The 24,196-nt window shown below is 62.5% G+C and overlaps 5 protein-coding genes across 8 annotated transcripts in view; 1 reads left to right on the top strand and 4 right to left on the bottom strand.

Annotated features, from left to right (window-relative positions):
• The window catches only part of NFIC (nuclear factor I C), a 38,004-nt gene extending 35,762 nt beyond the window's left edge, over positions 1–2,242 (top strand). For all 4 annotated transcript variants that reach the window (XM_063160819.1, XM_063160818.1, XM_063160821.1 and 1 more), the window contains one exon: positions 1,946–2,242. In XM_063160819.1, coding sequence (XP_063016889.1) covers positions 1,946–1,963 — 18 coding nt within the window. In that variant the 3' untranslated portion in view covers positions 1,964–2,242. The remainder of the gene's footprint in view (positions 1–1,945) is intronic.
• A 6,953-nt stretch (positions 2,243–9,195) lies between these two features.
• Positions 9,196–10,228, bottom strand: SMIM24 (small integral membrane protein 24). Its single transcript, XM_063160703.1, has 4 exons — positions 10,059–10,228; positions 9,567–9,684; positions 9,414–9,452; positions 9,196–9,302 (listed from the first exon to the last, which is right to left on the bottom strand). Exons 1-4 carry the CDS (start codon positions 10,129–10,131, stop codon positions 9,206–9,208), a joined length of 327 nt encoding a protein of 108 aa, XP_063016773.1. The 5' UTR covers positions 10,132–10,228; the 3' UTR covers positions 9,196–9,205.
• Positions 10,229–11,795: 1,567 nt separating this feature from the next.
• On the bottom strand, positions 11,796–12,371 carry SMIM44 (small integral membrane protein 44). Its single transcript, XM_063161313.1, has 2 exons — positions 12,131–12,371; positions 11,796–12,010 (listed from the first exon to the last, which is right to left on the bottom strand). The coding sequence occupies exons 1-2, from the start codon at positions 12,369–12,371 to the stop codon at positions 11,796–11,798; spliced, it is 456 nt and encodes a 151-aa protein (XP_063017383.1).
• A 1,839-nt stretch (positions 12,372–14,210) lies between these two features.
• DOHH (deoxyhypusine hydroxylase) lies at positions 14,211–18,060 on the bottom strand. Its single transcript, XM_063160817.1, has 5 exons — positions 18,026–18,060; positions 17,406–17,734; positions 16,960–17,036; positions 16,550–16,787; positions 14,211–15,277 (listed from the first exon to the last, which is right to left on the bottom strand). The coding sequence occupies exons 2-5, from the start codon at positions 17,677–17,679 to the stop codon at positions 14,961–14,963; spliced, it is 906 nt and encodes a 301-aa protein (XP_063016887.1). The 5' UTR covers positions 17,680–17,734; positions 18,026–18,060; the 3' UTR covers positions 14,211–14,960.
• Positions 18,061–19,057: 997 nt separating this feature from the next.
• Positions 19,058–21,601, bottom strand: LOC134420626 (uncharacterized). Its single transcript, XM_063160816.1, has 2 exons — positions 21,520–21,601; positions 19,058–20,368 (listed from the first exon to the last, which is right to left on the bottom strand). Exons 1-2 carry the CDS (start codon positions 21,523–21,525, stop codon positions 19,250–19,252), a joined length of 1,125 nt encoding a protein of 374 aa, XP_063016886.1. The 5' UTR covers positions 21,526–21,601; the 3' UTR covers positions 19,058–19,249.
• Positions 21,602–24,196: the final 2,595 nt, after the last annotated feature.

Here is a 24,196-nt window from a genome sequence, read left to right as displayed (position 1 = left end):
CCTGTGGGCGTTGCTGCTGTGGGCACTACCGTGGGTGTCGCCACTGTGGCATCACTGCTGTGGGACATTGCTGCTGTGGATGTGACCTCTGTGGCCATCGCTGCTGTGGCCTTGCCACCATGTCTGAGGCCATGAGGAGTGTCACCACAGCAGTGGCATCACCACTGTGGGCATTGCCACCACCGGCCTGGCCACTGCAGACATTGCTGTTGTGGACGTCCCCGCCATGGCATCACTGCCATGGGTGTTACTACTGTGGCAATGCCACTTTGGGCACCACTGCTGTGTACGTCACCACTGTGGGGTTATTTCCATGTGCAGTGCCACCATGGGCATCACCACCATGGCACTGCAGCTCTGGCACTGCCACTGCCAGCTTTGCTGCTGTGAGCATCACTGCCTTGGCATCACCGCTGCGGCCCCTGGGCATTGCTGCCGTGACATCCTCACCACGGGTACCCGGTGCCAGGGCTTTAGGCACTGCTGGTGGCTCAGGGCCACCACGAGTCATAGAGAGAGGTCACTGCCATACTCTGGCAGTGTCCTGCCTGGCACCACCTGGCACCACCCTGCCTAGGTGCCCAGGACATTCCCAAAGGGGCAGCACCAGGGCTGTGGGTCCCTCTCAGTGTGGGCACAGGCGCTGCTCTCGCTCAGCTGTGCCCGTGGCTGTGCCAGCTGCAGCAGGAATTGTGTGTGCCTTTCCAGGGGCTTTGCGTTAGTCCTGGGTTCCAGAGCTGGCACTGGTGCTGCAGGCAGTGCCATGGTGCCAGCACACGGGTGGCAGCTCCTGGCCTCACTTGTGGCACGAGTGGTCTGGCCTCAGCATTCCCTGCAGGGCAGCTGCAGTCCTGCCTGGCAGGTGACACAGGTGACAGGACAGAGGGATGGGGTGTGGACAGTGCCATGCTGGGGCACCCTGGGGTGCTGCCCTGCTTGGGGGGGGTACTCAGGGTGCTGTGCTGTGCCGGGTGGGCACTGGGGGCTGTCAGCAGTGACACAGGGTACCCGGGGGTGCTGTGCTGTGCCAGGCTGTGAGATTTGGGAACCATGAGCTGGGACACCTGAGGGTGCTGTGCCGTTCCAGAGGGAAAACATGGGGGACCCGGCTCTGATCACACCCCCCACCCTGCCTCAGTTTCCCCAGTCCTGCGCATGGGGTGGGCTTGAGTCCCTAAAGAGGAGACCTGGGGCAGCACCAGGAGAGCCTTGGAGGAGCATGGGCCAGAGTGCCTGTCCAGAGATAGGGGTCAGAGCCCCTCGCAGCCCCAGGACCCCCAGGGTCCCTGCAAATGGGTGTCCCCAGTCATGCTCAGGGAGGCTCCCCAGGGCTCGAGGACGCTCTGCCTGGGGAAACTGAGGCACGGGGTCGGAGTTGGTGTCCCAGAGGGGCGGCTGAGACCTGCCACGCTCTGGTCATGTGTGGCGGGGCCTGGAAGGGTTAAGGGAAGCAGCGGCCCCGAGCTGTCTCGTTTCCAACGGAAACCAGACATGAGGTAATCGGGAATGAACTTGAACTTGGGGCTGGGGGGGAAACAATGGGAGGGTGGCAGGGGGGCACCTCGCGGGGTCCCCAACCGTGCCACCCCCTACCTGGCCCCAGGTGGCCCTGGGAGAGCCTCCCTTTGCCGTGAAGGTGCAGAGGGACCGGCCCCAGGGGAGCGCGGGTGCCGCGGTGCGGAGGACGGACAAACTGAGCGCAGCAGTGGGGACCGAGCCCCGTGCGCCGAGCGGGGACAGGACAGGGACAGCGCAGGGACAGTGCAGGGACAGGACAGGGACAGGACAGGGACAGCGCGGGGACAAGACAGGGACAGTGCAGGGACAGCGCAGGCACGGCACAGGGGCGGCACAGGGGCGGCTGCCTCGGGCTCTGGGAGCGGCGGGAGGACGGGGCAGCCCCGGGGGCAGAGCACTAACCCGGCCTCTCTCCTCTCTCCGGCAGTCCTGGTACCTGGGATAATCGCCGCCGTGCCGCCCCTTCGCCTCCCTTCTCCTCTGCTTTAGGCACCCCCAGAGGAACATCCCCGTCCCCGAGCACCAGGCCCAGCCTTGCGGTGACGACGGAGAGCGCGGCCTCACGACGACGACGACGACGACGACAAGCAAAACCCACACCCGAAGGAAAGAGCAAGGGAAAGGAAGAAGGAAAAGGGTCAAACTGTTTTAAAATGGAAGAAAAAAAAAAAAAACAAAACAAAACCCCACAAACAAAAAAACAAACAAACCAACAACCCATCCCAGGAGGACCTTTCCCCCCACCCCGGCGATGCGCCAGAAAACAAAGAAACAAGAAAAAAAGAAAAAAAAAAAGAAAGAAAAAACACTATTCTTTACCCCGTGGGCCGGCGCCGCGCTGAGACCTGACACGAGCGGTGCCAGCGCTGCCTCCCGGCCCCGCCGGCCGCTCGCCCAATATGCAAACGGCTTTGACTCTCTCGTTCTTGCCTCTATGTGAGTAACAAAGATCAAAACCTCCCCCGCCGACCCCCCCGGCCCCAGACTGTCGGGGGTTCGTGGGGCTGGGCCGGGGAGCCCTCCCGGGAACCCCTCCCGGGAACCCCTCCCGCTGCCGCAGCCCCGCGGGGCAGAGCGGGGCGCTCCCGGGCGGGCGGGTGGCGCTCGGTGCTGTGCGAGCGCCCCGGGGTCGGTGCCATCGCGCTGCGGTGACGGTCGTGCGGTGGCACAGTGGATGGAGCGGGTGGCACAGGAGGAGGGGGGTTGTGACCCCAGCGGGTGCATGGGCACGGCCGGGACGGTCGCGGCGGCGGTGGCACCTCGGTTCCCGCTCGGACACGGTGTCGGTGTCAGGACGCTCCCACCTCGCCCCACGCGTCACAGCGGCGGTGGCACCCCGGTTCCATCACGGGGACTGTCGCAGCCCGGCGGCCACGGTCGCGCCGAGGCTCCGGTCACCATCTCTCTGGTCGCCTTCCTCTCCCAAGCCTGCACCGGCCCGGGCCCCGCGTGTCCCCAGCCGTGTCCCCGTGTCCCAGCCGTGTCCCCAGCCGTGTCCCCGTGTCCCAGCCGTGTCCCCGCGCCCGGGGGTTACGGGGCAGGGGGCCGTGCGTCCGTGTGTTTGAGCTATGCATTCCTGTGGACAGGTACCGGGGGGGGGAGGCAGGGTGCGCTCGTGTTGCACATTTTGTAGGAAATGCACTTTTAAGAGGGAATCATCATAAAAAAAAAAAAAAAAAGAAAAAAAAAAGGAGGAAAAAGAAGAAGAGAAAAGAAAACAAAATCACAAAAAAAGGGGAAGAGGAAGAGGAGGAGGAGGTGGAGTCCCCGGCACCGACTTGCCGGGACGGCTGGTTTGGGGTTTTTGGGTTTGGTGGTTTTGTTTTTTGTTTTTTTTTTTGGGTTTGGCTTTTTTTTTTTTTTTTTTTTTTTTTTTTTTCTTCTTTTTTCTTTTTGGATACAAAAGGATGGAGCAGAGAAGCCCGAGCGACGGCGAGGGCAGAGCCAGCCCCCCCCCGGAGCCCCCCGGAGCCCCCGGCCCCGCGTCAAGTGCCTGAACTGCGGCGGGGAGGGGTCCCGGAGGAGCCGCCCCCGTCCCGTGCGGTGACAGCGGGGCCGGGAAGGGGACACAGGGACGTGGCAGTGCCTTAGAGCAGAGCGACCCCCGCGACGAGGAGGAGGAAGAGGACGAAGGTGCCCGTTGTCCCAGCGAGATGAGGACACTGATGCCCCAAGCATCTCCGGCCCCGGGGACACCCGAACGGTGCTGATGGAGAGAAGCCACCGCGGAGCTCCCGGAGCTCCAGGGGACATCACCGAGGCCACCATCGCCACCCGCCTGGCCCCCAGCGCCGCCCCGAGGAGCAGCGAGCGGCACCGCATCCCCATCCCAGCGACCCCCGCTTCCCCCCGCTTCCCACCCCCGGGACGGCACAACGAGACACCGGGGAAAGGGCTGACGCAGGAAATCCCGGGAGACAGAAAAATTATAAAAAAGGACAAGAAAAGGAGAAAACCCACCAAAAAAAAAAAAAAAAAGAAAGAAAAAAAAAAGGAAAAAAACAAAAGAAAAGAAAAAACAACAAAAAAGCGCTTGGCGGAGAGGGAAACCTGTTTTTTTTTAAAGATCTGAGAAAAGAAACACATAAAAAAAGACAAAAAGAAAAAAAAAAAAAAAAAAAAAAAAAGACAAATAAACTGCATGGTGCTTTAACAGGATCTGGTGACCTGGCTCAACCCAGCCGCGGCTGGCTGATGCTGTGCATGGCAGACTCTTATTAACCGGCTCTACCTTCCCCTTCAGCAAAAGAGAAAAAAAAAAGAGGAAAAAAAAACAACAAAAAAAAATCTGTATAAAAGAAAAAAAAAACAGCCGTAAAAAAAAAAAAAAAAAAACACACAAGAAAAAAAAAAATCCATGTTTTCCTAATTTGCACGAAATTTTATACCACATGATGTGCCTTGCCTTCGAAGCCTAAGTATTACTGGACCCGATATCAGTGCGAGGGAGTCGCTGCATGCCCGGGGCTCCCGGGGGGCCGGGGGGGCCGGGGGCCGCTGCCCCCCCCTCGCCTCCTGCATGGCTTCTTCTCGGCCGGAAAAGTCCCTTTTTCTCTCTATTCTTCTTCTTTTTTAACCGATTTTCCCCCTCAGAAACGTCTTCCAGTTGGTAATACCGATGCATCCTCTGCGCCAACACACCGGAATATGCAATAGCTGTGGGGGGGCCGGCCGGGGGGGCGGCCACCCCTTTGCTTTGCCTCTCTTTTCTTTGTTTTCCTTCCCTTTTGGGGGGTTTTGAGTTGGTTTTTTTTCTGCTTCCAGCAACCAAAGGCAGCGAGGCGGGAGGCGGCGGGGAGCCCGAGCGGGGTGGCGGTGTCCGTGCGGGCGGCACCGAGCGGGGCGTGCGGGGCTCGGAGCGGGGCTGGAGCCGCGGGGCCGCCCGGGCCGGGCACGGCTCCCCCGCTCGCCATTGGGGAACCCCCAGTTTTACATTGGTGTTCAGCGGGGCGCAGGGCCGAGCCCGGCCGCTCTCGCACAGGAATGGAACCGAGTGAATGTAGCTGAGCCCCCAGGCCGGGCTGGGGACAGGGGGGTCGCAGCCGCCACCCCAGCGCTCCATGCCCGGGTGCGGCAGGAGCGGCAGGCGGTGCCTTCCTGCCCCCTCCCCCGCTGCCGAGCAGGGGCCCGACACCCCCGAAAAGCCCTGAATTTGCCTTAAAACCCCCGCGTTCCGCCGGCTGGAGACCCCCGAGCTCCCTGGGGCTGAGAACTGCCGCGGGTTGTGACAGCGGTGGGCGGGTGGCACCGGCATCGCTGCTGCTCGGGCATGAAGAAACGTCGTCGTCAACAGTTTTGAATTTTTGTTTGTTTGTTTGTTTTGGTTTTGTTCTTTTTTTTTTTTTTTTTTCCTTTTCTTTCTTTTTTTTTTTTTTTTTTTTTTTTTTGGTGTCCAAAAGTATTAGAAGGGGGTGACGGGGTGGTCGCGTCCCGCCGGGTTTCGCCCACAGTTGAGGCTGGTTTGGGGGTCCCGGACCCTTGGGAGGAGCCTTGGGAGACGCTTCTTGATGCAAGGTGCAGTATTGATTTCTGCAAGGACAATGCAAGGAGGGAGTGGGGTCGGCGTCCAGCTGGGGAGGGTGGGGGGGGATAAAATATTAGAATTAAAAAAAAAAAAAGAGGGGGAAAAGAAGACAAAATTTTAAAAAAAAGAGAGAGAGGAGTTTTTTTTTAATAGAAAAACAAAAAAAAAAGAAGGGGGGGTTAAGGCTGGAGAAGGCTCAGCTCAAAGCAAAAAATATTAAAAAAAAAAAAAAGCATTTTTAAACGGTGACAGTGACAGCGGAGGGAGGGAGCGGGGGCACCGGGGCAGCTCCCTGGGCCAGCCCCGGGGAGGCGAGGGGCGCTGGCGCCCCTCGGGCCTGGACCCCCGCCCCGAGGAAGCCCCGGAGCCTCCCCTGTGCCCCCGGGGCCGCCCCTGCCCCGCTTCGCTGCCTCCCCACCCCGGGCCGGCTGCACCAAAACCCGCCCTCGGCAAGAAAAGCACCTTAAACCAAATTCAAAAAGGCAAAAAAGAATCAACCGGACGCCCCCCAGCCCGTCGGGCGGCACCGGGGGGGGCGTGCCGGGGTTTCCCCTTGCGGGGCCGGGGAGCCCCCCGTGCCCCCGGGGCTTTGCACTGCTCCCCGACACCCCCGGGGCCGACGCCGGCTCTGCCCAAAGGGAATATGCAACACCCCGGGCCCTCCGCGGGGGAGGGGGCGCCGCTCATTTCTATTATTTCTATTTTTTTAAATCATTCTCCCTTGTTTTTTTTTTTTTTATCTTCTGGCGGCCTCGATGGCCACGGTCGGGGGGTGAGCGCAAAGCCGGGGGGGAGAGCGCCCCATCCCTGGGGAAGCTCTGGGGGTCCCCCGCAGGATGGGGATACGAGGGGGCTCCGCTCGACAATCACCGCGGGGGTTTCATGCACTACAGCCTCTCCTAGAGGGTTTTTAGTCGGGCTCGTCGGCTTAAAAAAATTAATTAAAAATAGTCCTTGTGACCTATAAATAAAACAAATAACCTGTACATATATATATATATATATATATATATATATATATCTCCACATATATATATATGGGGCTGCAGGGCCGGGGGGGGCGCGGGCCCCCACACAGTTAAGGTACTTTAAAACGCAAAGGAATATATATATATATAAAATCTCATACATATATATATATATATGTATATGTATATATATATATATGTCTTGTTTGGTGGAGTTTGGGCTTTTTCCTTTTTTTTTTTTTTTTTTTTTTTTTTTTTTTTTTAGTTTTTGTTTGGTTCTGTTTTTGTTTTGTTTTGGTTGGGTTTTTTTTGTACTCGGAGTTTGGAATTTGCTGCTTTCTGCCCCACCCCGGGTATCCCACCACCGGCTGGGATGGTGCCCCTGGTGATGGGTGCCCCGGGAGAGGCCCATCCGTGGTGACCCTCTGGGTGCCCGTGGGTATCACTGTGGGTGCCCCACCTGGTGCCCATTGGTGTTCCAGATGATGCCCCTCTGGGTGCCCCAGGTGATGCCCACGGGGGGCTCTCTGGGTGCCCCAGGTGATGCCCATGGGTGCCCCTCTGGGTGCTCCAAGTGATGCCCACGGGGGGGGCTCTCTGGGTGCCCCAGGTGATGCCCACGAGGGCCTCTCTGGGTGCTCCAAGTGATGCCCACGGGGGGCTCTCTGGGCGCCCCAGGTGATGCCCATGGGTGCCCCTCTGGGTGCCCCGGGTGGTGCTCACGGGTGCCCCGCAGGGTGCCTCGAGCCGTACCCACCAACGCCGCTCCGGGTGCCCCTCTGGGTGCCCCAGGCGATGCCCGGGGGTGCCCCTCTGGGTGCCCCAGGCGATGCCCAGGGGTGCCCGGTCCACCGGTGCCACTCTGAGTACCGCGTGCCCCGCCGGGCGCCCCGCGCGATGCCCGGGGGCAGCGGGATGTGGAGCCGGGCTTGGGGGACATCCCACCCCTGGGCAAAGAGCGGCAAAAGGACAGAAACCGCCCCAAAAAGGCGCCGAGGCGGCAGCCGGCCGGACCGCGCCTCTCACCCAAACCAAAAATCCCGCCGCAGTGCCTCCGCGCCGCCGGCTGCCCCGGCCGCCTTTTCGGGGGGTCCCCGCTGCCCCGGGCCGGGGGTGCCCCCTCCCCGCAGTTATATTTTACTCGTTCGCCGGATTCTCGCTTTCGCTTTGCCGCAGCCGATACACACCGCGAGCGCACCAGGGCCGCGGGCCGGGGCCGGGCCCCCCGCGCCCCCCGCGCCCCCCGGCCCCGCACGGACCCCCCGACCCCCGCTCGCCTCCCTGGTGCTTCACGATATTTGATTATACCATTGTACGCAGCCATTACCCATAGCGCCGCTCCTGCCTACATACACTTACTGACCCTGATACGGATTTTGGGGGTTTTTTTTTTTGGTTTTCTTTTTTGTTTTGTTTCTTTTGTTTTTGGTTTTGTTGTTTTTGTTTTTTTTTTCCCGTTGTTTTTTTTTTTTTTTTTTGTTGTTGTTGTTTCCCCCCCTCCCCTATGCAAAAAAGAGAAAAAAGAGACAAAAAAGAAGAAAAAAACAAAAAAGAAAAAACTGACACACAAAAAAAAGATTAAAAAATGAAAACGAAAAAAAAAGACAAAAAAAAAAATGTATAAAAATTAAACAAGCTATGCTTCAACTCCAGCTCGCCTCCGCCCTTCCTTCGCTGCCCCGGGGGAACTGGGGAGCGGTGCCCAAGCGGGGGGACACGGGTGTGCCAGGGGGGCACGGGGGGCACTGGGGGGAGCAGAGCCCGCCCCGGGGGGGGCACCCAGAGGAGGGACCCCCCCATGGCCGCCCTTGGCCCGGCAGAGCAGGGGACGGAGCCGGGAGCCCGCAGGGGACAGGACACGGGTGGGGACAGGACACGGGTGGGGACAGGACACGGGTGACAGGACACGAGTGACAGGACACGGGTGGGGACAGGACACGGGTGGGGACAGGACACGGGTGACAGGACACGAGTGACAGGACACGGGTGGGGACAGGACACGGGTGGGGACAGGACACGGGTGGGGCAGCCGCGGCTCACGCGGGAGTTCGGAGCTGCCGCCGCCTCCTGTGCCTCAGACTTGGCCACGGGACGTCACCATCTCATGCGCGTGACGTCACCGCCTGGTGGTGTGACGTCACTGCCGTCACCCGTAGATCGGCGTTGGCCGAAGCTGCCCTTCATCCCCACAGTGCCCACGGTGCCCAAGCGCTGCCCAGGACCCCACGCGTCCCCTCGGTGCCCGCCCCTCGCTCCGGGCTGGCCTGGCAGCGATGGGGGCTGGACACCGGCCCCGCCCTGCCCAGGAACCGGCCATTGTCCCCCGCCCGAGTGGCACCCGGGGCTGCGGGACAGCCCCCTCCCCGCGCGGGGACACGACACGCCTGACGCCGGGGTGGGTTGGGGACACCTTTAGTGGGCACGTTTGGGGACGGGGCTCTCCTCGTCCCCCCGGGCCGGGACCCCGCCGGGCCAGGGTCGGGGGCACGGGGAGGCCGCGCTGCCGCCGCCCTCCCGTTCAGCTCCCGGGGATCCGCGCCGGGTCTTGGTCCCAGCCGGGCCGGCCGCGGGCGGGAGGTGCCACGGTGGCCGCGGCTGTCGCCGAAACCCGGCGCGGATCCCCGGCCCGCGGACGGGAGGAGGGCGCGGTGCCCATCAAAGGGGCTCCGGAGCGGGCACGGGGATGCGGGGGCACTCAGAGCGACGTGGCCACGGGCTTGCTCTGCTCCCTGTCGTCCTTCAGCTCTTCCCAGTCCTCAGCAGCCGGGTTGACGTGGCCGGAGCGCTCCAGCCTGCGGGAGGGAGGGAACGTCGGTCAGCCGGGCGCTGCACCGGCACCGCCGCCCCGGCCCCGGTGTGCGGGAGGGTCCCGGTGCTGCCCCGCGGCACCCGGGCTGTGGTACCTGTCAGTCTCCAGGGTCTCCTGGTGGCCGTTCTCCTTCCTGCGAGGGGAGAGAGGCTGAGCGGTGCCCGGGGACAGCCCTGCCCCAGCCCATGGCAACTTTCCACGCAGGTTTCCCCTGGCCAGCACCCCCCGCCCCCCACACCAATCCAACCTCTTCTTCCTGAGACTCCAGAGCCGGTTAATGAGCAGCACGACGAAGACAACGAAGAGGAAGACGACGACGGCGGTCAGGCCAATGAGCCACGGCTGCAGCACCTTGGGGCCCGTGCCTGCATGGCCAGGGGACAGGCAAGGGAAAAGACAGGGATGGGGACAGCTTCAGGGGAGCTCCATCCTCCAGGGGTGGGACCCCCCATGGGATGGGACATTGGCACACACTCACTGTTCGCCCTCCCCAGTGTCCCTCGGGTACCAAGGAAGGCACCCCCGACACAGCTCACCTGTCCCCAGCGCAGTGGGGAGCACTGGGGCAGCAGGTGGGTGTCTCCAGATCTTCCTGCTCTGCCCCCAGAAGTTACTGTTGGAGCACTGGGACAGACCGGTCCCACTGGAAAGTTCTCCCAGGAGCTGATCTGATGCTTGAGGGGAGACCTGGCCACCTCCCCAGGTACCCCAGGGCACAGAGTGGCACGGGGGCACTCACCAGTCTGTCCCTGGGCGGTGGAAGCGAGGACGAGCAGGAGCAGGAGCGACAGGGGCTGCAAGAGCTTCGGCATTTTTGGGCAGAGGCTGGGGAACGTCTGGAGGCTGCTCCTGGAGCTGAGCTTTTGTCACCTGCCGCTATCGTGCCTGCACTCTGCACCCAGGGCAACAGGTGCCTTTATTGGCCCCAAGAGGACAAAGTGGCTGCAAGCACCATGGCAACGTGACTCCTGCCACCCCTGGCAGGTGGTACCACTCCCCTGGCTCAGGCACTGGCACCCCACCACACCCAGCAGCCACCACCTCCGGGAGCAGCGTGGCAAAGGAGAGGCATGTCCCTGTGCCCAGGGCTGGGGACCACGCCAGGGTGGGCAGGTGGATGGAGGTGGGGACAGACAGGTGTGGGTGGGTGGGGGCACAGGTGGAAGGACAGATGGGTGATGGGGTGGAGAAGTGCCCACCCTGCCTGATTCCGCTATCCCAGCTGGCAGAGCTGGGGCAGATCCCATGGGGATGGGGTGGCACAGAGGGGTGGGCAATGCCAGGCACCCCCAGCCCTCCCCTGGGCACGAGCCAGCTGCCCCCAGACAATCCCAGGTGGGACCCCATCATGTCCTCAGGGAGTGTGTGCCCACAGACTGCCAGGAGTGAAACACTGACAGGATTAGCTCAGGGACACCATGGCAGGGTGCCCACCCACCAGGGCACAATAAAACTGAAGCAGAGGGCGGCCACCAGCAGCCAGGGAGGGACAGTGGACTTTGGCAGGGAAGACACAGAGAAGAACCCTGCTGTGTCCTGTGGCAATTCCTCGAGGGGTTAAGAAGGAGACTGGGGGCACAGGGATCCAGCCTCAGCCTGGGTTTAAGTCAGGGGCTGCAGGTCCATAAAACAGCCCCATGCCCAGTGCCCTCTCCCAGAACCCAAGTGAGGCTTCAGGGTGCTTTGTCCCCCAAGACTGGTTTGGGGCCACCTCTGGCAGTGCCAAGGCACTGAGGGGGTGGTGGAGACACAGCCAGCCTCAGCACCCAGCTGTCCATCCGTCTGTCCCTACCCCTGTGCCCACGCTGACTTGGCCCATCCAGAGGGGTATCCATGTTTCTGTGTGCCCCCTGTCACCATCGGCTGTGCCCCCACACTGAGGGCTTGCACCCCCAAGCACCCCCTTTATACACGCACGTGCCCATGGCCGGGGCTGGCATGGCTGTGCCAAGGAGTGCTGTTACCTCAGGCAAAGGTTGGGATGCCCCAGCCCTGCCAGCCCCGTGCCATGCTGGGCCAAGGGCTGAGCGGGGCTGGGACAAGTGGTGCCACACTTTATCGGTGTGACAGCCCAAGGGCTGAGCGGGGCTGGGACAAGTGGTGCCACACTGCACTGGTGTGACAGCCCAAGGGCTGAGCAGGGCTAGGACAAGTGGTGTCACACTTTATCGGTGTGACAGCCCAAGGGCTGAGCGGGGCTGGGACAAGTGGTGCCACACTGCACTGGTGTGACAGCCCAAGGGCTGAGCAGGGCTGGGACAAGTGGTGTCACACTGCACTGGTGTGACAGCCCAAGGGCTGAGCAGGGCTGGGACAAGTGGTGCCACACTTTATCGGTGTGACAGCCCAAGGGGAGCCCGAGAGCAGTGCCAGGGCTGGCAGGGAGGGGGAGGCTCTGTGCCAGGGCTGGGCAGTGCCTACACCCAGGGCCAGGCAGGGTTGCAGGGTCCTGCTGGTGGCAGGGGTGTCCCCTGAGCTAGAAGAATCTCTTCTTGGGGGGGTCAGCAAAGGAGACGGAGCTGCGGGGAGCGAGCAGCTGCAGCGGGACGTCCGTGCCGGGCAGGATTCCGCTGCCTTCATCCTCCACCTTCTGCTCCACCAGCACCTCATCCTCCTCCAGCCACTCTGCCTCCAGCACGGGGCCTTCGGCCATCTCTGCCTTCTCCTCTGGCTTGGGTCCAAATGCCCAGTCTGCAGGGGCACAGAGGGAGCTGGCAGCAGCCCCAGCCCTGCCACGGCCCAGCCTCAGCTGGGGGATCCCCCCGGCCCCCGCCCAGCCCAAAGCCCGGCCCCGCTGTGGGGAGCACTCACCGGCAAAGTCGTGCACCAGGTCCTTGATGAGGTGCCCCACGATGGCATATGCCACCACCAGCACCAGCGTGGCGGCCATCATCAGGTAGAGCACATAGCGGGGCAGGTGGATGCTGTCCAGGGCAGGGGGCCTGTAGTCCACGTACAGCACCCCGTCCTCCTCGGGGGGCGACTGCAGCAAGCGCCGAGGCCCCGGTGCCCCCCCGGTGCCAGGGAGGGCGACACCCCCTGCCAGGGCCATGGCCAGCTACCCCTGCAGCCCCAGCCCGAGCCACTGGAGCCTCTGCCGCGCAGGGGACTGCAGGGGGGGAGGTGGCATCAGAGTCCACAAGGCTCCTCGGTGCCGGCAGCTCACAGGGACAGCGGTGTCCCTACAGCTGGTGGCAGAGCTGCGTGTCTGAGGAGCTTAGCACCTGCTAATCCAGGCACAGCCGGGCTGCCTCAGCATGGGAGGTGACCAGGGGGCTCTGATGTGGCTCAGGGTCCCCAAATCCCGCTCCTCTGGGAGCACCACTGGCACCCCCGCCCCCCTGGGAGTGAGGAATCACGGACAGCTGGAGAATTCCCAAAGTCAGGAATGGGGAGGGATGCCCGAGGCCTTTCCTTCCTCCCCTGGGCTGGGTTAAATCCCTCGGCAGGCCCCGGATCCCTGGAGCAGATGGCTGAGATCCCAGAGGAAACAGCACCCTTGGAGCCCACGGGAGCAGGGATTTGGGCATGCCTCAGCCACGGGAGCTCCCACGGGGCCCCCTCTGCTGTACAGGGCAGCAGCCCGTGGCAAGAGGCTGTCACCTTCCCAGATGGCTGCCACGTGTCACCCCAGCACCCAGTGTCACTCGGTGTCACCCCAGCACCCAGTGTCACCAGAGCAGCCTGCAGAGGGGGACCATGTTTCCCCCAAAAGCAAGTCCCCCCACACCAAGAGGGTGCAGATTTTAGCCCAGACCAGCAGCAGCTATGAAGAAACCCCAAACCCTCCCAGCAGAGGCTGAAGGTGCTGGTGGAGCTCAGTCCCGAGTCAAGGCTCAAGGCTGAGTCCTGCTCCAGCCCAGCACCTCCCAGCTCTGCTGCACCAGGGCACCCCTGCCCAGATCCCAGCCTCAGAAATGCATTTTGTTCTGATTTTGTCTTAAAAGGTGTTGGGAGAGCAGAGACAAATGTTGGCACCGAATGATTGGGAAACAACCCTGCAAGGTGTGAGTGAGTCACTGTGGCAAAGCTGGGGGCAGCCGAGGTGGGAAGTGGGGACAAAGAGCCTGGCAAGCTCCAGGGCGCTGGAGCCCACGTGCCAGCAAGGGAACAGTGGGAATGATAACGTGGCCTTGGGGAAGGCACCCATCTATCTCACTGAGCTGGGCATGGATATGACACCGGGGGGACACCCCAAAGTGCCACCTGGGCCCTGCCCATCACCCAGGGGCTACGGAGGGTGAGGGAAGGGGGACAAGCAACCCATAATGGCTGCTGACTCCAAACAGTGTGAAAACATCAGATGTTTGTCCTCAGTGCTGGGGAAGGGCAGTCTGGAGCCCCTCACCCTCCACATGGCACACAGGTGACCCTACCCACAGCACTCGGGTCCATGTCACTGACTCTTGCTGTGTACAGGTGACCAAAACTGGTCACATCTTGACTAAGAGCCCTTTCCATGGGATCCTGAACTGGGTCAGAGTGGGCCATGGCCAGGGCTGCCCCTTGGCTGTGGCCCTGAGCACCAGAGCCCTGGGGATGCTGAGCTGGCTTCAGGGACTAAGAGGATTGAGCCTGGGAGTGACTGACAGGGAGCCCTTGGACAAGGGGAAAAGGGATGCCCAGCAGGATGCCAGGCCCTGCAGGGCAGTGGGACCTAGCAGGGCACTTCAGACAGATCATCCTCCTCCCCAGGGCTGGGGGTTTCACCTCATGCCATCAGGGACCCCACTCCCTGTTCCTCCCAATGTGGCTGGACTCGATTTTAAAGGTCCTTTCCCATCTCAATGGTTCTATGACTTCACTTTGGCAGCCCCCAGGGCTTGGCCCCATGGCAGTGGGGGCACTGCACACCTGGGCACAGGTAAATCACAGCTCGATTCACTCCAGCTTCCTCTGCCAGTGCTTTATTCCTTGCCAAACCCCAAACCCCAGTGCCCAGGCTGGGCTGACTGAGGGATTTGGGTGCCAGCAGCAGCCTCAGCTCTCCTGGCCCTGGTTAAACACAGGGGAAAGCCCAGGCAGGCTCTGCCTCACCCTGCCCACCCTAATGGCAGCGCCCTTCCCTGCAGAAAAAACCCAGCCATTTCTTCCCAACTCTGCCATGAAACAACCCCCATCCTGGGGCAGAGGCTGCCACAGGCTCAGCTCCAGCTTGTCCCAACAGGAGAAGCCAAACCCACAGCACGGGTGAGGAGGGCCCCAGCTCGGCACCACCACCGAGAGCAATTTCAAAGCATCCCGACACCACAGCCCACAAGAGCGGGCGCCCAAAGCCCATCCTAGCCCCCAGCAAAGCTCAGCTGTGGAGAACGGAGCTGCCAACGGGGCAGCACCAACCCAGGGCAGGCCCAGGCCCTGCAGGGCCGCAGCAGGCTCCGACGCGCCAAGCTGAGCCCACCCGGTCCGAGCCCCGAGCCACGCCGCGGGCGGGCAGCGCCGATCCTGGCAGGGAAAAGGGGCAGATCCAGGAAACGGCGGCCGGCGAGGAGCGCCGGGGAGGCAAGTAGCAGCTCAGCCCGGATTTGGAGGGAAAAGGTGCCTGTAATTGTGCCAGAGAGCAAACCCGGTCCCTCCCGCAGCTCGGCAAGGCACGGATCCGCCGGCGGCGGCACGACGGGGCGGCAGGCCCGGCCCGGGCTCAGGAGGAGGCCTGCAGCTTGCAGAGCCCGTCGGCGTACTGGAACTGGGCGCCGTTCTCGTACTCGTACATGTCCAGGGCCACCTGGCAGCTCTCGCGCACCACGCGCTCCTCGTCGGCCGCGAAGGCGCGCAGGGCGCGCAGGCAGCCGGGCCGGGCGATGGCGCCCAGCGCCTCGGCGCACTCGTGCCGCACCATGGCGCTCTCGGCGCGGCTGCACAGTGCCGCCGTCAGCTGCGGCACGCACGCCTCGTCCTGCAGCTGCCCCAGCACGTAGCCGATCTCGTGGCGGAACAGCGCGCTGCCGCAGCGCAGCCCTGCGGGAGAGGGGGGACGGTGAGCTGGGACGCCCCAAAATTCACCAGGATACCTGGATGGAGCCCCTACCTGAAAGCTGGGGATGCCAAGGGTCACCACCCCAGCCCTACAGGAAGGGGTGTCCCATCCTGCTCCCTGATCCCACTCTGTTCCCTGATCCCACCCTGCTCCTTGATCCCAGCCTGCTCCCTGATCCCAGCCTGCTCCTTGATCCCACCCTGCTCCCTGATCACACCCTGCTCCCTGATCCCACCCTGCTCCTCGATCCCAGCCTGCTCCCTGATCCCACCCTGCTCCCTGATCCCACCCTGCTCCTTGATCCCACCCTGCTCCCTGATCCCACCCTGCTCCCTGATCCCAGCCTGCTCCCTGATCCCAGCCTGCTCCCTGATCCCACCCTGCTCCCTGATCCCAGCCTGCTCCCTGATCCCACCCTGCTCCCTGATCCCACCCTGCTCCCTGATCCCACCCTGCTCCCTGATCCCACCCTGCTCCCTGATCCCACTCTGTTCCTTGATCCCACCCTGCTCCCTGATCTCACCCTGCTCCCTGATCCCACCCTGCTCCCTGATCCCACCCTGCTCCCTGATCTCACCCTGCTCCCTGATCCCACCCTGCTCCCTGATCCCAGCCTGCTCCCTGATCCCACCCTGCTCCCTGATCTCACCCTGCTCCTTGATCCCAGCCCTGTCCCTGTGCCTCCTTTGATGGCAGAACCCACCCCCCCAGCAGAGCTACTGTTTCCCCACCTGCCCAAGTTCTGCCCCACCACGTGATGTTCCAGGCCATGGCAGCATGGCCAGGGACGCCAAGCAGCTGGAGCAGGAGCTGACAGATCCCACCCTATGGAGCTCAACAGGCCCAGATGGCTGGAGAGCCTGACCCACTTCCCTCAGGCTGGGGTGGGTCCAAACAGCTCCTGGACTGTGGCCTGCCCTTTTCCCACGCAGGGACATTCCCCTCTCCAGAACTATTCCCAAACACCAGCAGCCCCTGACATTCCAGGCCAGGAGAGCATGACCCCAAAACCCCCAGGCCAGACTCGTCCCAGACCCTCATCACAGCCAGTGCCCTCCCTCCCTCAGGAAAGGGGGTCTGGAGGGTGGCAAGGGGACTCTGGAACACCAGAGACCACCCAGCCCTCTGTGATGTAGCCAGGAACAGCAGCCCTAGCCACAAACACGTGAGAACAGCTCTGCACTCCCGGATTTGGGAAGGGCTCGTCCTCCCAGATTAGCCTGGACAGACCCACAGCAAGGCCAGGCCCTCACCTTCTGCCAGTGCCAGCACAGCAGCCTGGCCCCCCACGTTCCGCAGCGCAAACATGGCCCGGTAGCGCTCAAACAGCTCCTGGGACTCATCCAGGAGGATCTCCCGGAGCTTGGCGACGTCCGTCTCCTCTGCGGGGGGAGCAGGATCCACAGAGCGGTACGGGCTGCTGCCTGCCTGCTCCTTGTTGTTCTGCAGCCACTGCAGCCTCCTCACGGCCAGCTGACACGTCTCTGCCACCTGCGGGGACAGGGACACGGCCCTGCCTGCACAACAGCACTGGACAGCGCCAGGAGCAGCCCAGCACACGGCAGATGTCACTGCCGTGTCCCCACCCACCGGGCCAGTGTGGGACCCGCCTCCGAGACCAGCGGGGCTGATCCGGGAGGAAATGGCCCCTCGGGAAGCTCACCTCGACCACGGGATCCTGGGAATAGCGTTTCAGGACATCCAGCACCTCGGGGTTCCCAATGGCACCCAGGGCTTCACCTGAAGGATGGATCAGGATGTAATCAGGGTGTCTGTGTGAGAAGAACCCTGCTGTGTCCTCTGGCAATGCCTTGCTTTGCTCTAAAGCACAAACACAGGCCAAATTGACCGATCCCAAATGGGGCAAACACGGGCACAGGCCAGACTGACCAATTCCAAACAGGACAAACACAACAGGAGAAGCCAGGCCAACCTGTCCTGTCAGGTGTGGCCAGGGAAGCTGGTGAGGTGTTACGTGACTCAGGGTTTGACATCCAAGCCAGATCAGGCCCCCACGAGGTGCCCTGTCCAGTGGGGGAAGCACCCCAAGCCCCACTTGCCAGCCAGCCCCCTTCCCTGCCCCCAGAGCCGCAGGAGCCGCTGCCGTACCTGCCTCGTGCCTGACCATGGGCTCCTGGGCCGTGTCCTCCAGCACGCGGATGAGCACCGGGATGGCGGCCTCGTCCTGCATCTGGCCCAGGCAATAGGCCAGTTCATGCTTCAGCAGCGCCGAGCTGTCCCCAAAGGCGCGGCTGATCCACTCCACGGCCGCGCGGCCGCCCAGGTTGCGCAGGGTGAAGAGGGCCCGGAACCGGGCGGGCAGCGGCTGCGCCGCGTCCACCAGCGTGCGGCCGATGGCCTCCACCTCCTGCTCCGTCACCATGGCGCGGGCGGCTCCGGGCACGCTCGGGGCTCCGGGGGGCTCCTCGGTCACACTCCTGCGTCCGGGGAAGGAAGTCAAGGTGCGCCCTCAGCCGCCAGCGGGGGCAGGGCGAGTGGGAAGGGCCGCGGCCCGGTCTGTGCCGGAGAACCGGACCCCGGGCTGACCGCAGAGCGCGTGTCCTCGGCCACTCGGTTTCACCGGATACCCGGGGCGGACATAGACCGCCTGCCGCAACCGCGCCAGACGGAGCCGCCGAGCCAGCGGGAGCGGGCCCCGAGAGGAGCGGCCGGGCCGGGGGATCCCGGGGGGTTCGGGGAGGGCCCGGCGGTACCGGCACCGCACTCACCGCGCGCCGCCATCTTGCTGCTCCGCCACGTGACACCCCCCCCCCGACCGCGCCTGCGCACTACGCACGGGCGGGGCCGGCCGCGAGGGGGCGCTGCCGCCGCTCCGGCTGAGGGCGCTGCGGCCGCCAGGGGGCGCTGCGGGCGGGGCAGGGCCCCTGCCGCCATGGCCGGGCCCCGTCACGGAGCGCGGAGCCGGGCGGGGCCGCGGAACGGAGCCACAGACACTCCGGAGAGTGACCGCGGCTGCCAGGCTGGGCAAGGCCCACCCTGAGAGGGGCTGGGGTGTTCCAAGGAGGGCAGAATTCTTCTGGAGAGGGGCAGGAGATGCCAGGCTGGCCAAACTCCTCTGGAGAGAGGCTGAGGCTGCCCGGCTGGGCAAACCCCTCCAGAGAGGGGCTGGGGATGCCAGATTGGGCAAGGCCCACCCTGAGAGGGCCTGGGGGTGTTCCAGGCTGGGAGAAATCCCACCAGAGAGGGTTCAGGCAGTGCCAGGCTGGGTAAACCCCACCCTGAGAGGGACCTGGGGCACGAGACTGAACAAAATCCCTCAGGAGAGGGGTCAGGGATGCCAGGCTGGGCAAAATCCCGCTGGAGAAGAACCAGGGGTGCCAGGCTGGGCAAACCTCTCCAGAGAGGGGTCAGGGTGTTCCAGGCTGGGCAAACCTGTCTGGAGAGAGTCCAGGTGTGCCAGGCTGAGCAAAACCCCTCAGGAGAGGGGCTGGGGGGTGCTAGGCTGGACAAACCCTCAGGGCAGCACATCCCTGAGTTTGTGGATGCAATTTAATTCCAGGCTGGCGTCAGCCCTTGCAAGCCACTGCTCCGCCTCTTCCTTCCCTCTCCTTCCTATGTGTGTTTACACAGCAAGGTTCAAACCTCTAAAGGAGTTCTGCCTTATTTCAAGGCTCCTGCTGATTTTGGTCTAATGGAGAGGCTTTGAGACAGAGGAAAGGGAGACCCCAGCAGCCGCCCCCTCCCAGCCCTAATCCCCACTGTACTCCCACAGCACACAACACACCACCAAACAGTTTAGATCCTGGGAGAGAGAATGGGCACAAAATACATTCCACTGCCTGAAACCGGCACAGCGAACCCAGCACGAGCGTGACACGGCCGCCCCTCCCCGCCCTGGGCCCGCCTGGCACAGCTGGAAGCACTGGGCCAGTTTGCCAGAGTCCCCAGTGAGTCTGCAAGCAGGGATGTGCAGGGCAGCTGCTCCTGGGCCATCAGCCCTCCCCGCAGCTCTCGAAGTACTGGCACATCAGCTCACGCACTTGCTCGGCCCGGTTGTCCTCCATGGCGGCCGGCGCGGGCTGGCAGGGCTTGGGCAGCTCCGTGGGCTCAGCGCCCTCCAGCCACTCCTCGTTGAAGGGGTTGTCGTGGGCCTCGCAGACGTTGTGCAGGATGCAGCAGGCGAGGACCAGGGTGGGCAGCAGCTCCAGGCTGCAGTCGTCGCACTTGAGGAGGATCTGCCAGCGCGCCTTGAGGCGCAGGAAGGCGTTCTCGATCACGCTGTGGGCCCGCTTCAGGCGGTAGTTGAACTGCAGCTGGCGCTGGGTCAGGTTCTCGTCCTCCTGGTAGGGCTTGAGGATCCAGTCCTGCAGGGGGTACGTGGCATCGCCCAGCAGCACGTACTTCTGTGCCTTCCCCATGAAATGCTTGGGAGGGTTGGGGCACAGCCGGCCCTCCTTGGCCAGCACCCACAGGCTGGAGCTCTCCAGGACCGCGCTGTTCTCCATGCTGCCTGGGAAGGCGGTGGAGACGTCCCAGAACTGGCCCAGCCCGTCCACGGTGGCCTGAGTGAGGATGGAGTGCCAGCCCTGGCCGTTGCAGTAGTCGGAGGTGAGGCGCAGGGGCGGGTGGATGGGGATGTGCAGGCTGTCCAGCGCCCCGATGCAGTGCGGGAAGCCCCAGCGCGTGCAGAAGATGCGCGCCATGTTCTCCAGCTCCTTCTCGTCGGGCAGCCGCAGGTAAAGCGGCTTCAGCAGCAAGACCACGGCGTAGCTCACCTCCCGCACGCAGCTCTGCACCGTGGAGGGCCCCACACCGAAGAGCGGGCTCAGAGTCTGGTACTCCACGTTGGTGGCCAAGTGCCACAGGGCCACGGCCACCCTCTTCTCCAGCGGCAGGGTTGGGTGGAAGTGCGCGCTGTGCGGAGCCAGCCCAGGCCGCAGCTGGTTGCAGATGTAGAAAAAAGTCTCCCTGGACATCCGAAACTTCTCCAGCCAGTCCTGGGGCCCAAACTCCTTCAGGACCACCTGCTCCCACCAGTCCGTGCTCCTGAGGCTGGGCCAGGCGCGGGGGTAGAAGCAGCAGCTGGTTCTCCTCCGGTGAGCGATGAGGAGCTGCGGTGCAGGGGGGAGACAACAGCAGTGTGAGACAGCACTTCCCTGCACCTCACTGGGAACCCCTTCTGAAGACCACCCCGCTCAAGAGACCTGCTCGAGGCAGGAGGATGGCCAGTGCCAGGTGGCCAGTGGTCCCAACTGGTCTAACACCAGTCAAATCTTCCTGTTCCTGGGACACCTCACTGCAAACCCACCAGGCAGTAGGTGTGACTCCAGACAAGATGCTCAGGTGTTGCAGATGGAGCTTTCTGGAAAAGCCCTTTTTTGGGGTGGCCGTTCCCTCTGGGGGTTTGTATTTTAATGAGCATTGCTGGATTTCCAGCCACTGAGGGAACTGTGGGCTAAGTCCCGATTTGAAAGGGAGAAAGAGTATCCCTCAAAGGTGGGAATCATGATTTGAAAGGCGAAGCTCCTGGCCCTTCCACAAGAATTGATTTTCTGTTATTAAATTCTACAATGCAACTTTAAACTAAAAAGTGGCTTTGGTCACCTTCTTCAGCCGCTGCCCAGGCCAGCAGGTTCCTCATGTTCCCCCTCCAGCTTGTCCTTGCAGCTGGGGATCCCTTGTATCCCCCAATGCATCCCTCACCTTTGATGTCACCCCCATGTCCGCTGCATCCAGCATCCTTTGTGTCCAGGATCACATCCCATGTCTCTCAAGTCCCATCCTTTGTGTCCCTCTTTTTGTGTCCCACAGAACTCCCACGTTCCTCATCCTTTGTGATGTCTGTGTCCATGTGTCCTTCCTGTCCCACATCCCGTGTTTTGGGTCTCACATGTCTCCCACCCTCTATGTCCCCCTTGTGACTTCCCCATGCTCCCCATCCTTTCCATCACTGTCCTTTGCATCCTTCTCCCCCCATCAATGTTTTGTGCTCCCGTGTACCCCGCGCCCCAAATCCCCCATGTCCATGTGTTCCGCGTCCCCATCCTGTGTCCCCGGGATCTGTACCGCATCCCCCATCCTCCGTGTCGCCGTGACCTCCGCTCGTCTCCCGTGTCCCCCACCCTCTGCGTCCCCGTGATTTCGGTGACCCTGCCATCCTTTGTGTCCCCGCGATCCCCACGTACCCCCGCACCCTCCGTCCCCCGTGACCCCGTCCCCGCCTGCGGTTGTCCCCAGGTCCCGGCGGCCCCGCCCCGGTCACCGTCATGAGCCGCTTCTGCCGCTGGCTGTAGTAGTGCCGGAGCCAGGCTCGCCGCTGCGGCCCGTCCCAGCCCCCGGCGCCGCCGCCGCCGCTGCCGCCGCTGCCGGTGCCGTTCCCGGCCATGGCCCCGGCGCGCCGCCGCCGCCGCGCCAGCGCGCACAGGAGCACCAGCAGCCGCTCCCGCATTTTCAAATCGGGAGCCGGGGCCGCCCTGGAAGTGATCGGCGGCGGGGTCACGGTGGCACCGGGGGCGGGACGGGGTGGTGCCGCTCCGCTCCGCGCGGCACGGCTCTGCACGGCAGCGTACAGCTATCCCCATCCCTGCCTGCAGATCACCGTACGGGCATGTCCGTCCGCACCGCACCGCACCCGCACCGTCCTGCCCATCCCCACCGCATCCCCACAGCACCATCATCCCATCCCACAGCATCACCATCCCCATCCCTATCCCCATCATCCCCATCATCCCCATCATCCCCATTCCCACAGCATCACCATCCCCATTCCCATCCCGACAGCACCACCATCCCTATCCCCATCCCCATCCCACACCATCCCCACAGCACCATCAACCCCATCCCACAGCATCACCATCCCCATCCCCACAGCACCACCATCCCCATCCCCATCCCCATCCCACACCATCCCCATCCCCACAGCACCATCATCCCATCCCACAGCATCACCATCCCCATCCCTATCCCCATCATCCCCATCATCCCTATCCCCACAGCACCATCATCCCCATTCCCATCCCGACAGCACCACCATCCCTATCCCCATCCTCATCCCCACAGCACCATCAACCCCATCCCACAGCATCACCATCATCCCCATCCCCACAGCACCATCATCCCCACAGCACCATCATCACCATCCCACAGCACCACCATCCCTATCCCCATCCCCACAGCACCATCAACCCCATCCCACAGCACCACCATCCCTATCCCCATCCCCACAGCACCATCATCACCATCCCACAGCATCACCATCCCTATCCCCATCCCACAGCATCCCCAACCCCACAGCACCACCATCCCTATCCCTATCCCCATCCCCATCATCCCCATCCCCACAGCACCACCATCCTCATCCCCACAGCACCAACATCCCCATCCCTACAGCACCATCATCTCCATCCCCATCCCCACAGCACCACCATCCCCATCCCTATCCCCGTCATCCCATCCCCACATCACCAACATCCCCATCCTCGTTCCTGCCTCTCCGCACATCAGCTCTGCCATCTCCATCCCCACCACCATCACCACCTCTCACCAAACCACACCATCCCACCATCCCCACCCTCACCACCATCCCCATGCCACCCCATTCCCTTCCCGCCTCCAGGCTGGGCTGGAAAAGCCTCACTGGGCTCAGCTGCAGCAAGGACTGGCACTACAGAAACAAGGAAAACCGCAACAACAAAATCCCAAATCTGCCTTGGATTTGCGGGAAGGCTAGAAAAGGCTGGAAAAGACTGGAAAAAGCTCACTGGGTTCAGCTTGGGCAAGGACTGGCACCAGAATGGGAAAAGGCCCAAGCACAGACAGGCAGTGCCAGTGCCCTGCTGGTGCCCAGTGAAAGGAATAATATGAATGTGTCTTTACAAACAGACTGTGTGAATCTGCTTGTACATAGGGCCAGGGACTTGTAGATAAGGAAGTAACTGGAGAAACCATCAGTTTCAAAAAGTGTTACTAATTCACAAGGACTGCTGCTCAGCCAAGGTCCTGCTAAACCCCTGAACTTGGAGAAGAAGAACAAAGACAATAGAATTAATATCATATGTTAAACAAAGGGGGGTATGCATATTAGAGGGGGACATACAGTAGGCAATTCAGGAAGTTTGAAGTTTCTCCACCTCAGCCAGTGGAGAAAGGGAGAGGCTGATGTGGCCATGAAAATTAGGATAAAAAGGAGGCTGCATCCCCCAACAATCTGAGAGGCCCCGTGGGAAATGCCCCATGGTCTCTCCCTTTGTTCATGAAAAAAGTTACAGGACTCCTCTGTCTCCTTTTTGGACATAAACCTCTGGAATCTTGAATTTTTCTGTACACCTGGGAGTAATGCCAGGGCCTGGATGGTACCCCAAAGGTGGTGCCTGCTCTCCCAAAGTCTGTTGGGTTTCCAGACTGCCATGGCAGGGCAGATCCCACAGGTCTCCTGAGGCAATGGACAATGTGGGGGTGCTGCAGGGAAGTTTCTGGGTTCCTCACGGCCCAAGCCCGGGATCTGCTAGTTCTGGAGACATTTTGGGCACCACAAGATCAGAAGGATCCATTGCCCATAAGGATATTGGAGAGTGCCCAAAGGAGGGACACGGAGTTGGGGAAGGGCTGAGGAGCAGCTGAGGGCACTTGGCTCGTTCAGCTGCAGCCCAGGAGACTGAGGGGAGGCTCCTCGGGGGCTGCAGCTCCTCCCCAGGGCAGGCACAGGGGCAGGGGCTGAGCTCTGCTCTGGCACAGGGACAGGAGCCCAGCAAGGGCTGCAGCTGTGCCAGGCCTTGGCATGGAGCTCAGGGCAAGGTTCTGCCCCCCGAGGCTGCTGGGCACTGCCCAGGCTGCCCAGGGAATGGTGCCAAGGCTGCCAGAGCTCCAGGAGCTCCCGGGGCTGCTCAGGGTGGGGTTTTTGGGGTGGCTGTGCAGGGACAGGGGCTGGGATCAATGACCCC

This window comes from Melospiza melodia, chromosome 7, assembly GCF_035770615.1.
Source record: "Melospiza melodia melodia isolate bMelMel2 chromosome 7, bMelMel2.pri, whole genome shotgun sequence".
Lineage (NCBI taxonomy): Eukaryota > Metazoa > Chordata > Aves > Passeriformes > Passerellidae > Melospiza > Melospiza melodia.
The sequence above is the reverse complement of the archived record's forward strand: the minus strand, read 5'-3'. Positions and strand labels throughout refer to the sequence as shown.